Genomic DNA, 18477 nt, shown 5'->3' with positions numbered 1-18477 from the left:
GATCCGTTACATCCCTGTGATGTGCTTGAGCGCACAGCACACGCACCCGCAGCCCGTGCGCCCCGGTGCAGCCCGGCAGAGCTCCCCGCACACTCCGCGAACCAACAGCCCTTCCTTCCCTCCCCTCCACCCGACACCGCTCCCATCATTAGAACCAACAGCCCTTCCTTCCCTCCCCTCCACGCGACACCGCTCCCATCATTAGAACCAACAGCCGCAAGTGATCCAGTAGAATCCAGTGCATTTATTTCTTGCAATATCTGAATGGGTGTTTTTCAGCTTTGGATTTTAACACATACAAATTAATTTTTGCAAGTTTAATGACAATCAGTACTAGAAGCAAATCATTGTATAAAGCTCATAGAAAATAAAAAACCAAAACAAACCAACATATCCGTCAGTTCTTGGTTTTCCTGGAAAAAAAGAAACCAAAACAAAAAACCAAGCATTCCAAATGAAGGCCTCGTGGAAGCAAGCATACCCCTGCCAGAAAAAGTTAGGAACAAGTCAGAATCAACTATCAGCATAGGCAGCTGAAATACAAGTATTCACTCTTTCTACAAGCAGCTAATTTAACTAGAGACAAAGTTTACAGGGCCTAATTAGCTGGGGAGTTTGTGAGAAACCCATTCCCATGTCCAGGAGCACATTCTGAGTCTGATCTGCAGTGTGGGCTAAGGAATAAAGGTGCTGATGAACCACCCAAGCCCTGCTCTGCAAACCTCCTGTAACCATCAACTGTTCCAGTGCAAATCAGAGTGAGTCCAGAGCAGGCATTAACACTAACCGGCAATGGAAGACTGTGCCTCGGCTCTCCCCTGCCCTCCCTGCAGTGCCAGTGCTGCAATCTGCAGGGAAAGGGAAGAGCAGCGTGCACATCAGACTTCAGATGGTGCTGTCTCCCTCCTTCAAGGGAGGATTGACTCAGCCTGGACATCAAAAATGGAGAAGCAGCTTATGGCTGTTCCTAGAGGTCTAGTTAGACTACCAAAACTTCTAAATACAATCAATAAAGGCAAACACTGCTGAGCTGAGCGAGTCCTTCGCCACCTCCATGTTCTGACCTGCTGCCCTGCCCAAACCTCTCCAACAGTTACCAAGAGCGCTGTGGGATTCACTTGCTTCAGTTTGTATCCAGAACATACAAAGTTGACAACTTAAAGCTTTATTGTAGTTTGCAATAATATAAACAAGTGCTGAAATTCAGTCAATGTCCATTTCTGGAAGCTTCTTGTCGGTGGCTGTGGGGGCAGAGCCCTGCTCGGGGGGCTGAGTTCCGCTCCCGGCGTCTCCCTGCCCGTCCAGTGGTCCGTTGGGTTCCGTCGGCTTCTGCTCCTCCTTCGGCAGCTCCACCTTGGGTTTGGGTTTGTTCACTATGGGATTACAGATATTTGCCAATTCCTAGAAAATACAGAAATAAAACATGCTTAGAAACGGTTTTATCTCCCACAGTTGTACTTAACCTTTGAAACCATTGTTGGGAATACTCAAGGGTTGATATTTCCTGGTACTTTTGAGATTTCTCACCTCACAGTTTTCTGATAGAGCAATAAACACAAAAAATTCGTGGAAATATAGCAAACTATATAGAAAAACTTACTTTAGCTTTAGCCTGTATGTCTTTAGCTTTTATAACGGGGTCTAAAGAAAGACTCCTCTTGTTCTGAAGGTTGAGGTTGTTGTTCATCCACTCCATGGCTTCATTGGTGCTCTTCTCCACCTTCGCCACGTCTGCTTCATCGAGATGCTCATAGAGTTCATCCTGCAACACCCACACAGGAGCAGCTGTGTCAGTGATTGAGCACAAACTTCATCCTGATTTCTTCACAATTTAGCTCCAAAATACTGAAGACCATTTAGCCAAGAGGTGTTGTGGTTAACAAATAACTGAGCTGATCACCCACAGCTCAGTAACCAGAGACTGAAGTTCTCCTGCTGCTGGCATTTTGCCTCCATAAGGAAATCAACATTTGATTAAAGAGAGGCTGAGATGTGCAAGGCCCAAAATCCACTTCTGAAAAATCTATTAAACATCAAGAACTCATAAGCTCACTGAAGGTTGCACCAGATTTTTGTCTGAAGCAGATTACCTAAAATTCAGAAAATATTTGTACCATTTCCTTGCATTTTCCAGAAATTAAGTATGGAAATACCTTTGCTTTGAATGCATGAACAGCTTTCATGTACTGCTGGATTTGCTTCCCTAAGTCCTCAAATGCTTTTGGTCTTTCCTCTGATTCTTGGAATCTTGCCTGAATAGGCTGACCCAGAGCCTGAAACAAAGCACAACAGATACCAAAACTCATGGAGCATCACTGAAAGATCCTCAAGGTCTGACAGGATGTATCAACCTTCCTGAATTCCTCAAAACTCTGATTCTTTCCTCCACGTACAGGAAAGACTGAGCCTCCCTCAGCCCTGTTGTTACAGGTCTGTTGGAGATCTGCTCCTCACACACTTAAAATCCAAACAAAGTCCTCCAGCTTCAGTAAATTCCCATGGGAATGGAAGAACCAATTACCTTCAATTCTGTCAATTTATCAATGTATATTTGTTTGGGCTGGTCTTCACCATCTTCATAAAGCCAAATTTCTGTGTCTTCCAGCTTCAGTGTGAAGCTATTCCGATCCTGCAGCAAAGCACACAAAACAGGCAGGTGACATCACTTATTAGGTGACAGATGGCATTAAATGGTACTTGGAACCTTTTCAGAAGGGCTATATTTTTAGAACATAAAGAACCCTGTCTGAAATTCTTTATCCTATTTTAGTGGAAAATAAGAAATAAAATACTCTTCTGTACAGCTTTGTGATGGATTCCAGGCCCAAGGAAGAACCATCTGTGATAGCCACAGTTCAGATCAAATACTGTCACATAAAAGGCTTTTTTGTCCCCTGCACGTTTTCATCATCAATACATAAGTAAGCCTGAGAACAGAGGGAAACTTTCCTTTAGCAAAGGAGCCATAGATGTCACCTGGCATGTCCCAGTTTAGGCTCTGCAGACACCTGGCTGGCAAAGCTCCATTACAATCAATGGAGATGTAGTCAGGAGTTCAGAGATTCATCCCCAAAAGCAGAGCTAAATTCATCACACACCAAACTCAGTACAGCAGGGAAAGCTGATTAATAATGCCAGGAGATTTTTAGGCAATCAGTTCAGGTACAGGTTCCCACTTTTAGTCAGACTGATCCTACCTATTATGTGCTTGTGTAGGGCTGCTTTTGATTAATTTTTTTAATGTAAAAATTATTCCTAAATATTGACAAAGAGCCAAAATAGAACAGGTTGCCTTAAAATGATTGTGCAAATGTTCTTAGGCTGAAAACATGCTCTGATACAAACTAAGTGGCTGTAAATGTTTTGGAAGAGAACTAGTGCTTCTGCCTGGGCCACGTTTAGTAGATTATCATCAGAGCCAGGAAGGCTACAATTATTTCTTCAAATTTCAAGTCTGAATATGTTATTTATGTAAACATAGTATGTGATACAAGTCAAGAGTTATTAAACCCAACTGTGGATTGTACCACAACGTATCAGAGAGCAATCAAGAAGCAATACTCACATCTTCACTGACGAATTTCTCATAAACACCACACAGTTTGTCTCTCATTTCATACACATACTCCTCCACTGCATTCTTGGCATCATTCCTCTCCTTCTCCAGCTTATCCTGCATTATCATCTTACCCTGTGAACAAGGTGTCAAATTAGTTGGCTAAAAAGCTCATTATTTAACATTTGTTTCCAGGATACTTTGTTAGCCAAGGCTCAAACCACATCAAGATTTTGCAAAACTGTGATTTACAGAACTACTCCAACACAGCACATGACTAAAAACTCATTTCAGTTTTGGTGTAATGTCCAACACAGAACAGAACAGTCTTGCTCCAGATGAGGAATCTCCATGCTGAAGGGTAACCTGCACCTTGTACCTGCAGGTGATTCTGGAGTTTTCCTGCAGAACAGCCCTGTGAGACTTACAGCTCCACTGACCAGGAGGAATGAATGCATTCTGCCTCCATGGAGCACTGCCATTCACCTCAGACTTTTAAGTGCTTGTTTTATCCTTTTTCATCTTTCCTTGATCATCCTTTACCATGTTTAATGAACAACATTATTTCTGGAGACAAACCAGGACATTTTTAGCTTGGGCAAGGAAGAGTTTACCTCGTTCTCAATGAATAAGTTGAGCATGTCCTTCCCTATCTGCCACACCAACTGGTTCTCGATGGGAAGATCCACTGTGGTCGTCTTCACTTTGGCCTTCTTGGCCTGAGGTGGCTGATCCACTTTCTTGTCCTTTGAGTCAGCCTGACAAGTCTGCATTAAAGACATACATAAATATATTCACAGTAAAACAGCATCACCAATCAGTTCAAGGGGAGCAGTCAAGGTTTACAACAGAAAAGCTATTACTGAGTTAGTGCCTCAGCAAGAGAACTAAGCACTCCCTGCCATTCTGACACCCCAGCTGCTGAAGCCTGAGATAATTAATACAACCACTGACCTTTCCTGGGCTCTCTGTCTACATTCATGGGGGAGGGTGCTCATGGTAGAACACTGTTCCAGTATTCAAGTTATTGAGAACTAAATGATTATTTCTTCCCTGAACAGGAGAGTTCCCCCATTTTATCAGTACCAGGTCACCTGACAGGTCTGCAGTTATTAGTGCCATTTGTGTCATTTCTAAAGCTCCAATCACAATAGACCACCAGTGCACTGAAATAAAAGTTCAGCTTCCAGAACTATGACAAAGGCAGCAGATGTGCTCACACTCTTCATATTCTCAGGAATCTCATGAAAATAAGTCTCAAATGCTCCTGTTACCTCCATTTCTTCAGATTCCGCCTTATTTTCAGGCTGGGTTTGCTGCTGCTCTTCAGCCTTTTGTTGCTCCTCGTCTACTTGCATCTTCTGAAATTCAGAAGAGAATTCAGAGGGATCCAATTTCACACATTAAACAAATGCAGATCACTGCTTCAGCTCCTAGGCTGATCTCTTAACATCTCTAATGCTCTTTAGGCAAAAGAAACATAACGGAAACTGAAGGAATAAATTATAAACTCCCAGTCTTTGCCCCAGGCAAGCCACAGCTCTATCATTAAGAATTTGATCTATACCTCAAGTCCTAGTTTCAAGAGTTCTGTCACTGGTGTGACATACTACAATTAGTACTCAATCTCGTATTTTAGTGGTGGGCATGTCTAGTAAATCCTCACACAAGCCTTAGACCCTTCCCAGACCTTGGCCAGCTGTGCTTCATGACGATTCTCAGCAGCTGAAAGCAGTGAGTATCTTACCTCTTCCTCCTTCGCCTGCTGATCTGTCTCCATTGGCTCTTCGTTCTCATCAGATTTATGAACCTCCACCAAAGATGCACTGGAAACACTAAAGATGCCATGGATATTTACTCTGACTTTGACTTTCACTTTGGAACTGGATCCATCTGTTTGAGGAGTGACCTTCTGAACCAGGAAGTGAGCTAAACAATCCCAGAGAGAAAAAACACCAAACACATTTGATTAACCTAAGTGCTGAAGGCAAAGCAAACCCAACTGCTGCTGACACAGTTCATTGCAATGTGCTCAGGGAATGTTAAAACCTACTGAAGTTGGACAATCCAGTTTTTCTTACTATTGGGAATTCTCTTTGTAAAACCTGGTGTTACTTCTATCAGAGCAAAAGACTGCACTCAGTGTGCCCCTACCAGGTTTGCTCCAGCATTAGGATGCTCTTTTTGCCCATAAACTTCATGTTACTCCACCTATTTTACTGAAAATCTATTTGAAATGCTGTCCTGAGAGCATTTGCAGTAGGCTGTATGTCCAGACTATATAACTGGACAGAAAAGGCTTGAAACACAGAAAAGACTCTTAGTTAAAGGTACAGAATGGTGCTAACCTATAGCAGGGTCTGGGTAAGGCAGCTCCTTGGGGGAACTGTAGTAGGCCTCCAGAGTAAAGGGCTCCTTCCTGTAGAAAGTGAGGACCTTGGAAAAGGGAGCAGCATGGTTCTTGGGAAACACCTCACAGTCACTGCAAGAGAAAACAGCATGTGCTCAGTATGTGGGACAACAGCACTGGTAAGATAACAACACATTTCTAGATACTTTTATACCTCTAAGGAAAAGCTTCCTTAAGAAGTGACAGGACTGTCCTGATTTTTCAGTTTAAGTAACACCAATAGCCGTGCAGGAAGTGCCAAACTGCCACTCGACCTTGGTTTTGTTTTCTACTGCCATTAACTTCAGAAGTATCAAAATCTAAAGTGTTAAATGGGAATTTCACCCTGAAAATACCCTGCTCTACAGGCATTTACTCACATTTGTTATTTACTCTGATCATCACCAGTAATTTTAAGCTGTAACATGCAAGAAGACTGAACTCTTTTTACCTTAGGCCTTCCTCTGCTGGCGATGGCGAATTCCATCGCAAAGAGATGGGATACGGTATCAAATCTGTGATAGAAAACTCTCTCACTTTGAAAGCCGGGGACAAAATTGCACACTGCAAGAGCACAAAAGCCACATTACAAACATTCAGACTTTCAGGGAACAGGCATTTCATTCAGCAAGTAGCTACTGATGCTGCTCAACATGTAGATTTACTCTGGGTTAGGGCAGACTGATACTGATGGCTTGGGACCTGCATAACAATCACTGGAATCTCTAAGTATCCTTCCCTTCAGGCAGCTCTTACAATCTGCTCATTCTGAAAATGAAAATACACAAGTTTTACTTGAGAGTCATTATATTTGGTTTGCTATCATTGGGCTACTGAATTTTCAGTGTCAATATAAGAAATTAGAGACTAAATTTATTTAGAGTTCCTTTTTTTGGAGTGACATAGTACCAGGACTTTCATGTACCAAAACACAAACTTCTTCTTTTAAGCAGATTCCAACAGCCTGGATGGAACAGAGCCATGAGCACATATCAGAGGTGAGCAGAGCAAAATCCAGGTGCATTCAAGAGATGGCAGCAGTAGTAACTACAGAGAATTTACTACACTAGTAACAGAGTATTTACTGCTGCTCGAGCCATGCCACAGTGACTGAGTCCTGTAAGATCCTAAGTTTTCATTTTCATTTTGTCCAATTGCCCTATCACAAGTTTATCAATAGTGCTGTAAAACAAATTTCTCATGTTTAACCCAGGTCAACAAAAGACTCTGGAAGACAAAACCTTGGATGAGTTTTATCAGACTTCAAGTTCCCAGCCAGAGCAGGAGCAAAGGACTCATTCCAACAAGTTTCACTGACTTGGCTCAGACAAACAGCACAAAGGAATCACTTAAAGCTGCTGTTCTCATCCTCCCAGCTGCTCTCCTGAAGCTCAGTTGCATCTATTCCACAACTCACATGATGTCTCTTTTGTGTCTCCTGGGAACTCTGGCTCAAATATTTCTACTAAAATACTCACAGCTAAAACAGCTCTTTTTACCTGCAGTGCACAGCCTCGTGCCACAGCCTCATCTGCATTTAGGGTTGTACTGACTTCTTTGCCAAAAAATTTACTGATCTTCTCTTTTACAGCAGGGATTCTTGTGGTACCACCAACTATCTCTACTGCATAAATATCTTCTTTCTTTAACTCTAGAAAGGAGTCAGACAATAGATGAAATGTTTCTTTTTCATATGAATACACTGACATCATAAACCAGAAGTTTTAACATACCAACTTTAAGCTTGTTCTCTAAGCAGTAAAAGTTTCAGCTCTTAGCCCTTGTGAGAAAATTTTTTGATCTTGTAACTACTAAGGACAAAATTGTTGCTTGTGATAAATCCTTGTGTCCAACATGCAAAGGAAGCCTGCACCCTGACTGTGTCCTTTCTGCATGCAGAACACACTCATCCCCACACACACACCCCCACTTACTGGCTTGCTCCAGCACACTGCGAAGGGGAGGCTCCACTCTTGCCAGGAGTCCTTCACACATCTCTAAAAACTTGCTCCTGTTGGAAGAAGCATAAACAAAGCTCTAGCATGCCATAACCAACATTGCAAACACAACAGGATGCCCGAATTTAAGGAATGCCACTTTCACTGTGTGCTGCAGGGTTTTCTCTCCCCCAGTCCTAGCTTTATACTTCAGCATATTCTCCCAGGCAAAACTTGGTTCCAGTAATTCTGGCACCCTTGCAACATTCACAGCCCTCCCTCTTAACTCAAGGCCAGGCTCTAAACACTTTCATTTCCAGCAGCATTCCTGCACGCATTGTTCTTTGATTTCTCGGCTCCCTGCAGTCCTAAGAGCTGATACTTAATACCAACTTTTCAACTGCCTGAAGAGCACTGTGAAGTTTCCCCTTGCAGAGGAGCCAAGGTTACCTGTTCATGGTTCCAGACACATCTATATCGTTCATGAAGCACTCTATGTTCATGGGCAGGTCAGAGGCATTGGCACTCATCAGCTTCTTCAGCCTCTCACACTCCTGGTACAGCCTCAGCAGTGCACGGATCTTGGACTTGATGTCAAGTTTGTATTTCTTTCCAAACTCCTCACAGAAGTATTCCACCAACACCTCATCAAACTTCCTGCCTCCAAGGGCTGTATCAAACGCTGTAGCAAGAACCTTAAAGGAATGGAACCCCTCAGTAACATTACATTGTGCCATTACTCAATGAAAGCAATTAGCAGTTAACAGCAAAACAGTGCTTTGTTTCAAACAGAGTTCAACTCTAAGTCAAAGAAATCAGCCTTCCTGGAATGAGGTGACAACTGCTTTAAATGGAATTTAGGGAGAAAGGGCAAGACTTGGCAACACAATCTGTTCCACAGCTTGTCCTGGGAGCAGACCTCTGTTTCCAAATTCTGCTTAGCCACTGTCAGTTTGAGTCATATCCCAGTTTAATATTTGATGCCTCCTAAGGGTGGAACATGCTTACACCCAGCTAAAAATAAAACAGGAAGAGAATAAATGATACTAACTCTTGAAACAGGTGCTCATTTTTGATGAAGGAATTATTTGCAAAGAACACCTATATCCACCCACCTCAGCTCGTTCTGCTCTGTGAACACAGCCGGAACTTAATTTTTAGGAAGGGACATCAGTGAAGGATCACATTACCCTCAATATCCATTCACACTGGCTGTGGTCTCTACACTGCCTAACAGCCCTCCACTCTAGACCCCAAAGCATCCCTTCCACACTGCCATGGCTTCCAAGTTTAAAACACAAATACGAGAGAATCACAAAGGTTACACTTCCTCACTAGACAGAGCTATGAGAAAATGAATGTTTTCGGAATATTTCTCTGCATTTCACTACCTCATGCTTTAAATCTTGCATCTGTTTCTCCAGCCAATCATGAGAAAATCAAACAAAGTCCAGAGTGTAATCATAAATTGTAATAATAAGAAAGCCACTAAGAAATGTTAGTATTCCCTGGAAAAGAGCAAAGCTTTGGCAATGTACACTCAGAAGCAAACTGCCATTTGCTGAGCTTCCACTGGCAGCTTAAAGCAGCCAGGAATGCTTCTACTCCTGTGTATGAGCACCACAGTGGAGGTTCAGAAACAATGCCTGTCACTTACACCATTGTAGGAATTCCTGGTTTAACACCAGATCTCATGACTGAACTGGAGTATTTTTTTGAAAGCAGCACACAGTCAGATATGATAATTTCTGAATAAACCATTTAATCCAGGTTTTTATTCTTTGCCAGAGTCTGCTGATTAAAGCATGTTTGCTTCCTCCACACACTGCTCAAAAGCTGTCTAGCTCCCTGCCCTACTTTTTGCTCCAGACAAAGTGCAATTTTAAGAACATGGATTGAGCTGTGGGGATGCCTTTCTGTGAAGCCAGGCAGGCTTGCCTGCCACAGTCCATGCATATGCTGAAGAATGTTCTACAGATAATGAAAAAGGATGTGTAACAGATTGTTTACTTTCAGTTTGCCTTTGTTGAATGCACAAACAGAAACTTGATACGCAGAATGCCCCATGTCCACAAAAACAACGTTCCGTGGCTTTTCTTCAAAGGCAGGCAGGTCTTGCTTATAGATCCCATATGCAAGGGCAACTATGGAAATAAAGGTATAGTTAGGACATTCAGGTTTGTAATTATCAAGAAATAAGTGGTAATCAGGAATCAGCATTAATATTTTATTGTACTTCTTAAGGTACAGACACTGATCTCTCATTAAACAAAATTCCCAATGCTAAAGAAACATGGAAGAACATTAAACAGTACCAGTCCCTCCCTCAGCGGCATTAAAACAGGTATTTGTGACATATCTTTATGTTTTTGTAAAGCAATGACTAAACAGACCAGAATACAAGAAACTTTCCGATCAACTCACCTATTTCAAGTGTATAAAACCAGCTGTAATTCCAGAAAGCAAGGCTCGCTGGCAAAATAAAAGCCCTTTGATGTAGTAAAACTACAATACTGAGTGAGGGAGAGGAAGGAATTACCTGCAGTTGTTTCATTGATCAGCCTCAGGCAGTTGAGACCAGCAATCTGGGTAGCATCCATCACTGACCTCCTTTCTGCATCTGTGTAGAAAGAAGGAACCTGCAAGGAGGTCAGAGAGCCAATATTAACATTTACAGGAGCCACCTTTAGTGAACAGTTCCAAGTGGTGGACAGTGAGCTCACAGAGCATGGCTGAGGCCTCCTTCAAATGCAGTGCTCATTTCAGTTGCCACAGAGAAAAAGCAAAAAAAAAAAAATTACATAAAGTTACTTTTTCCATTCCATACCACAAGCCACTCATTTTTGGAGCACATAATCAGAAACAGGTATCAAGTATTACTTATGCTGCTAATGACCAGCAGTTTAAGACCATTAATGAAATAAGTCTAGTTTTCAAGAGATGTAAGATCCAGTTTAAACAGAAAAGAAATATACCTGGATATTCAAGTTTACTGGGCAATTTAATCAGATTTAATGCTGCAGCCATTTCAGTTCAGACAGTAACTAAATTTTGTGTATTGAGCTGTATTCCATACTTACAGAAACAACACAGTCAACCACAGGCTTCTTAAGTGCATTCTCAGCGGTCTCCTTTAATTTGGTAAGAAGCATTCCTGTCACCTGCTCAATTGTAAAGTTTCTTTCTTCTTCCATATACATGACCTTCAAATAAAAATTGTGCACACTCATTATACTGCGATGGAACCCATGCACCATCCCCATTATCAGCCTTTTATTCCCTTCCCTATTAAGGCCTTCCATTCAAAAAAGAACACAAACTACAGCAAACAGATTCAAAACAGAGAAATAAAAGGAAACTTTATCAGTCTCCTCCTCTGGCTCTTTCTCAAACATGCCAGCCTTACCTTGATGCCAGTTGAACCTGTTGGCAGCTGGACAAGTTCATAGGCAAGGCTTGCTTTTTCAGCTTGAACAAAGGGATCTGAGAATGCACGACCATGAAATCTTTTAAAACTTTGAACTGTATTCTTTGCATTTGAAATAACCTAGAGGAAAAGAAAACTTTAATACAACGTGGCAGGGAAACGTGAATTTCAAACAGAAGACAGTTTTGTTCTTATGCTTCTCTTGCCAGAATATTTTTGTCATTTGTATCTTAACAGTATCTGGGCAGGTGCTGGGAGGCAACTTCCCTCTGGTTGCTCAGGTAACCTACAGGAATTTGAGATGGAAAATAAAATGCATGCTAAAAACTGAGCCAAGTCTATAAAATATTGATTGCAACAGTACTCAAATTTCATAGTGTACATGTAGGACATTCTTTAGAACTGTTGGCAAAACCTCTTCCCCACTTACCTGTTTTCTACCTCCCACCTTTCTACAATCTGTGATTTCCCACACATAGCAAGCACACAGATGTAAACTCCAGCTCAGGTTCATCACATGCACATGACACTCAACACAGATACTCTCACAAAACAGCTCAAGGACCTGCTCATGAAGCTTTACAAAGTCAGAAGGTCCCCACAGATGATACTGTCACCTTGACTTAACTGACAAAAGGTAGACTGACTTTCATTAACAGCAGAGATCAGCACAGAGAAGTGAAAAATCACCCCAGCTCATTTCACGTAGCACAAATAAAGGGAATTCTGTCACTGACACCAGAGTGAGGCACACACTGAGAACCACAGGAACTGAGAGAGCAGACAGGCACTGTGCCACAGAGCATTTACCTGGGATTTGGGCTCAGGCAGGTGTCTACTTCCTAAGTAACTTGTGTTGGATGTTCTCTAAGTTTAGTCTGTGCAGGATATACCTCATCTCTACAGGGCTCTGCACCAATGGATTTCATTAAGCTAAGCAGACACTCAATTCCAGAAAAAACAGCTGTGTTTGGTTCTAGTACAGTTGTGCTGTTCTTGAATAATATGGCTGTGTCCAGGGATTTTTCTATCTTAGATTATGAATCTTCACACATCTCTAGGCTTTTTAGGCTAAGAAAAACTAAGTGTTTGACTAGACACTTCCTGTAGAAGACTTGAAAAATATAAATCATCTTTTATAGGGGTTACTTACACAGCAACATAAAATCTGATACAGCAGGACCCAAATACCATGAGTAGGACAAATCAGCTTAACTTCTTCTCAGTCTTTAAATCACATTTACCTGCCTATAGCAACAGAAACTCAGACTATGGGCAAGAACGCCCATGAGAGATATTTAGGTTGTAATTCAGCCACAAAGGGTCCAGAAAGCTCTATCTATTTACACTCAAATACGTCCCCTTTCTGCCAAAATCATACACTTAATGACATTCTATAGAATGGTCACATAATTAAAAGCCATCATAAAGCACAGGAACTGGAACAAGCTAAACCAGGGTGAAACACCACTGCTCAGCTTTAGAATTTGCATTTGCAACCTGAAAAAAAAATTAGTATTTATCAGAATATCTTAAGAGGCACAGCTTTATTCGGTACAATTCATTATGTGCAAGGATCAACCTTGAGATTTTTCTGCCAGATGACAAAGCAGCAATCCATGGCGAACAGCTGAGGGAGGCTCAGCTGTTCATCAGTTATGGAGACACCAGGGCAGCAGCTCAGAGACATCTGCTATCTGCAGTGATAAACCCCAAACTCTGCTGCTCTGAAGTTGTTTTTACCCAAACCACAGGCTCACCTGGCTTTTAGCTGCAGCACCAATCGAGCGGTTCTTGGGCCCAAAGGAAATACAGGCTCTGCAAGGGAAAAGAGTGAGTTCAGTCAGGGATTGCACAGCTGCACTGCACATCTTTTGGGTAAGAAGTATTGCTACTGCTTAGAGGAGCACTAGCCTGATTAATATGATTTGGTGCACTAAGAAAGTTGGTCACTCGCTGCAATCTATGCATGGAGCATTCTGTGGATTCCAGGAAAAACAGGCACTATGATGGCATTTAAAACAGCAACAGTCCTCCCTGCAGAACAGCCCTAAACCCAAACTTATCCATGCTCCTTCAAGTTTCCCATCTAAGCACTGGCTGGGCAGACAGCCTTTATCTCAGTAATTGCCTGTGTATCTGATACACTCAAAGATAAGTTGGTTGCTAATAACAGGAGAAACATTCGACTGTTCAGCAGACAAACAGGAGGTAAATCAGATATTAAGGAAATCATTCCTACACGTCTGTAGCAGATGCTAACTAAGCTTTCCAGTTTTAAGGCAAACCCTGCAAGGGCAGGAAGAAACTACCTGCAGAGAAACATTGGTCTTTCAGAGTTTCATCTGTACCCACTGAAATAACATGGAGCACAGAAAGAGAAATTATGTTTTACTCCCCCCTGCTTTGTGACAGCCTGCAGCTCTGAATAAAGAAATCCTCCTTTTTGGAGAAATTCCTAGGCCGATTAGGCCTCTTGATTTACATATTTAACAAACTGTAGGAGCCCTAACAAAATGAAATCCAGCCCTCTAATCCAAGTTCCTCATACCGCTGAGGTAAACTTAGTCAGGGGAACCCTGCCATTAGGCAAGCAGATCTTTACTGCTCACACAACATCCCAACAGTCTAATTAAGCTGCTCTCCATGCAGCATGTCAAGAATCTGCTTTACAGCAGGGTGATGCCATAGGGCTGCACAGGAAACATTCCAGCTCAGCCTGAGGTTTGGAATTGGATGTTCCAAGCAGAAACTGTCAAAACCAGACCTGAAGGCTGGGGTGATTTAATCGCATTGGGTTTTTATCTCATTCCAATTTATTAATAACAAATGCAACCAGGCCTACCCTAAAGCATGTGCTGCAACAGAATTAACATTTCTGAATAAATCTGTAGTTGTTTGAAACACGTATTCAGGAGATTAGTTTAAAAAATGGTAAGTTTGTGCTCTGCAGACCCTCAGGCCCACAGCAATGGAACAGGAGGTAAAAATCTAACAAGCCCAGAGCAGGGAGCTGGTTATTAATTTACTCTGGTCTCCTGAAAGGAATCAAGACATGAATTGTTGCCTTTCTCTTGGAATAAAAATATATCCAGCCACTTCACTGCTGAATTCACAAACCAAGATCCCCTCACCAACACAAATGCACTAATTTAGCTGAGGGCCTTGGGGAGCCACCCAGGGACCCAGCACAGAGGTGAATGCAACTGGGAAGAGAGAGGGAGAAAAGAAAGAATTTTCAACCAGTCTCATCCCCCATTACACTCACGAAATACAAATTACACTATTACACAATTTCTGGAAGCTGAATACTAACAAGTGCATTTTAAGTAGAAACATTCAGAGTGAAGGTCATCAGAGGTCTAATGAAACAACTTTGGAAAGTTAAAATATCTTCTTCACATACCTGGAGGCATCACCTCACCCTCCCACCCACTGCCATGTCCTGTAAGAGCCCCTGTCCCCTGACAGCTCACATCCTCTGCACTGATGATCAGCACCAGCTTCAAAAGGTCAATCACAGGGATTTCACTTAACTGAAGTCCCTTCATCCTTACAAAAATTATTATCTTATTTTTTCCTCTCAGTTTCCACTAATTTTCTCTCTACCACTTTCCTCTGCTCAAATCCAAACACGGTTTGCACAGCTTTGGAATGTATAAGTTCAAATGTTACAGGATTCCAGAAGAATCCAAGGAGCAGAGCTGCAAGCAGATTCTGTGGGAGTGTCATCTGTGCCACTGAACTCAGTACAATGCACTCAGTGGGGTTTATTCTAATAATACAAATTATTACAATAACACACAGAAAACAGTGTTTAACCCTGACCACGAGCCAGTTCCTGAGGAAACCTGTCACAACACCTTGCATGACTGCCCCACTGTAAGAACTGCTCAGCACTGACTTTTTGAAGCAGGCTTCTGTTTCCAAGATGCTTAAAAACCATTCAGAATTTCTTTTAATAGAAGGGTCTGCTTGCAGAATGGTTCTCTGCATTCCCTCAGAACAGTATCTGGAGATTAAGTCCTGTTAAAACCCTCTCATTTTCATTACACTCATTTCTTCCAATTTCACTTCAGGCTCCCATAACTGAATTATTTCCCAAGAGATGCACTGTGTCGGATATTTTATTTAGCTCATCTCCTTCAACAAGGGAGATTTGTGCTCACATCTCAAATATATAGATATATTTATCAGCAGACTTCAACTCCCTGAGGCCCAAATACCTACAGCTATTAGAGCACAGCTCTGATATTCCCTACATTCAATATTTTCCCAGCACATCTAACCTTTAAACTTCTACATTATTGAGAAGACTTAAGAGATCTCCAGATACTCGAGCACAAGTGCTGAATTCAAAATTTCCTTCTCAATTTATTCATTGCTTAGAGACAGGGGCAAGCAAACAGTGATGTATTGTCTAACAAGAAGCAAGGTCACTCTGAACTTTCTGAAGTGATGAAAGGGATCTAAAAAACCCAAACATTGAAGATTATGCAAATGACTCACCAACACAGCTATTTCAATATCTGCTTAAATAAAGGTATAAAGGTATTAAATAGTACTGCAACATAGGGTAAGATGCAGAAACACTTTTAGGACAGCTTTCCCCACAGTTCCCCTTCAGGTTTGATGCCCAATTCTTGATGCAAATTCTTTTTTCACTTTCATTTTGCAATTCATTCATTAGAGTTTTATCCCAGTTCCCTCTCTCCTTCTTAGGAAGTTCCTTATTAAAGAGAGGCAAATGCACACTCCTGTTGAGAATGTGTTGAGAGGGATCATTATAGGAGCAGGGCTAGAATATACTGATCACATTGTATCATGGAATCATGGAATGGTTTGGGTTGGGAGGGACCTTAAAGCTCACCCAGTGCCACCCCTGCCATGAGCAGGGACACCTTCCACTGTCCCAGGCTGCTCCAAGCCCTGTCCAGCCTGGTCTTGGGATCCAGGGGCAGCCACAGCTTCTCTGGCACTCTGTGTCAGGGTCTCAGCATCCTCACAGGGAACAATTTTTTCTCAATACCCAATCCAAACCTCCTCTCTGTCAGTCTGAAACCATCCCACTTGTCCTGGCACTCCAGGCTGCTGAGCAGCTTTTCCAAACTCTGATTCCAGGACACGCCATGGGGCTCACACATGGTACCAGCTCAGCCCTCCCCTCCCTGGTCCTGCTGTGCCGGGGGCAGGAGAATGACAGCTGTGCTACCAGAACACACACGGAACTAATTTGGCACTTCCAGCAGCCAGAGATGCTTTTCCCTACACTCACAGCCCCCGTCCTTCCAATCCCAAGAGCACAGCCCCGCCTCGGGGGGGACAAACCGGCCGTGCTGCACCGAAAGGCTGAGAACGATGGGGCTGCTCAGCCTGCAAATGAGAAGGTTGTGCGGACACCTCCGAGCATCTTCCTGCCTCTGAAGGGGCTGCAAGGAAGCTGCAAAGGGACTCTGCGTCAGGAACTGGACTGACAGCAAAAGGGAGAATGGCTTCAGACTGAAAGAGGGGAAATTCAGGTTAGATATACAGCAGAAATTCTTCCCTGTGAGGGTAATGAGACGCCGGCTCAGGCTGCCCACAGAACCTGTGGCTGCCCCATCCCTGGAAGTGCTCGAGGCCAGGCTGGATGAGGTTTGGAGCAACCTGGAGCAGTGGAAGGTGTCCCTGCCCACGGCAGAGGGGTAGAACTGCATGAGCTTTAAGGTCCCTTCCAACCCCTTAACACTCTACGATTCTGTGATTCTATGAAAGACACCTGAGCAGGTCTCCCGGGGCCCCCTCCGTGTGTGTCGCGCTTTATCGCTTCTCTCCAAGCACTTTACACCTCCGCTCCTCCCGGCCCCGCCGTTTCCCTCCCTCCCCGGCCCCGCCACACCGTGCCCCGCGGGGGCCTTGCCGCCGCCTCAGCGCGGCTCCCCGGCTCACTCACGGCGTGCTGCGGTCGCTGTACTCGTTGGCAACGGTCTCGATCCCGCCGGCGCGGGCCACAGCCACGTAGCAGCTCTGGAAGCCCAGATCGATGCCCACCACGGACATGGCGGCGGCGCTGAGGGGGAGCGCGGCACCGGCAATTCTCGAAAGATCCCGTCGGGCCGCGGCCGCGCCGGCGCTAAGGGCGGCCGAGATCTCGCGAGAGCGCGCGGCGCGCTGAGGGCGGGGGGCGCTGAGGGGAGTGCGCGCCCTTTCTGAGGGGAGAGGTTGCTGCCTTGCGTAATCCTCGAGGAATGGGCGGAAAAGGCCATAAAGTCACAACTTGGCAGTACTGCGAAGGTCGCCGAGTCATTTCGCTCAGTCCGAGGCTGTCGGTGCCGCAGAAAAGCGGTTTAGAGAAACTTTTTTCTCCCCATGATGTAATGAGGGTGACAGGTGGGGTGGATGGAAACAGCAGTTTCCAGAAATTGCGGTTTCTGGAAACACAGTTTTCGCAGAAAAGTACTTAAATGCCTCCTTATAATTTTTCTTTTGCAGTTCAGAATCCTTGGAAGTGTCCAAGGCCAGGCTGGATGGGACTTGGAGCAATCTGCAATAATGGAAGGTGTCCCTGCCATGGCAGGGGTGAAATGAGATGATCTTTAAGGTCCTTTCAACCCAAACCATTCTGGAATTGGATGTTCTGATTTTTTCTGAATTACAGCAGAAAGCCGAAGGTTGGTTTTGAGATCCCAGATTGAAAATCCCCAGTGTCATAATTTGGGAGCGTGCTTAAAAGATAAATTGGCACCAGCCATACTCCCAAAAAAAATCAGCATATGATTGCTTTATATCCAGTAGGATTTACAGTACACTTGGTCTATAATCATCACATCATATTTTAATATTAATTACATCTCACTGAGCCCCTCTTGCTGCAGTTTGGATGATTATAGATACATCATGTTGTCCACAGGAGTGTTTGGCCACCAAGTGATCTGTGGACATGTGGGAGAAAAGTCCTTTTAGGGATCAGGAATCCCTAAAAAGATAAATAAATTTAAAAAAAAAAAAAATCCCTAGAAGTTCCAGCACATTCCATGGTCTCAGCAGTGGAGGGGGCAGTGGGCACTGGAGCTCTGTAAAAGGTTCTGCCAAGGGAAGTTTTGGGGATGAAAGCATGAGGGATGAGTGGATTCATCCTACCACAAACCTGATACTTCCATCTATGAGTTTTGTGAAACTGAATGTTTGG

General features: G+C 43.4%; 1 protein-coding gene across 1 annotated transcript; it reads right to left on the bottom strand.

The window, feature by feature from the left end:
• Positions 1-224: 224 nt before the first annotated feature.
• Positions 225-17408, bottom strand: HSPA4 (heat shock protein family A (Hsp70) member 4). The gene is made up of 19 exons (XM_085074068.1): positions 17242-17408; positions 13070-13127; positions 11289-11429; positions 10963-11085; positions 10422-10521; positions 9893-10026; positions 8333-8577; positions 7880-7956; positions 7445-7596; positions 6397-6509; positions 5905-6038; positions 5304-5485; positions 4831-4917; positions 4171-4323; positions 3566-3691; positions 2522-2629; positions 2154-2273; positions 1601-1762; positions 225-1401 (listed from the first exon to the last, which is right to left on the bottom strand). Exons 1-19 carry the CDS (start codon positions 17346-17348, stop codon positions 1204-1206), a joined length of 2520 nt encoding a protein of 839 aa, XP_084930194.1. The 5' UTR covers positions 17349-17408; the 3' UTR covers positions 225-1203.
• Positions 17409-18477: the final 1069 nt, after the last annotated feature.

The sequence above is a fragment of the Lichenostomus cassidix genome, chromosome 13 (genome assembly GCF_008360975.1).
Source record: "Lichenostomus cassidix isolate B80296 chromosome 13, HeHo_3.0, whole genome shotgun sequence".
NCBI lineage: Eukaryota > Metazoa > Chordata > Aves > Passeriformes > Meliphagidae > Lichenostomus > Lichenostomus cassidix.
This window is presented reverse-complemented; position numbering and strand designations above follow the sequence as displayed.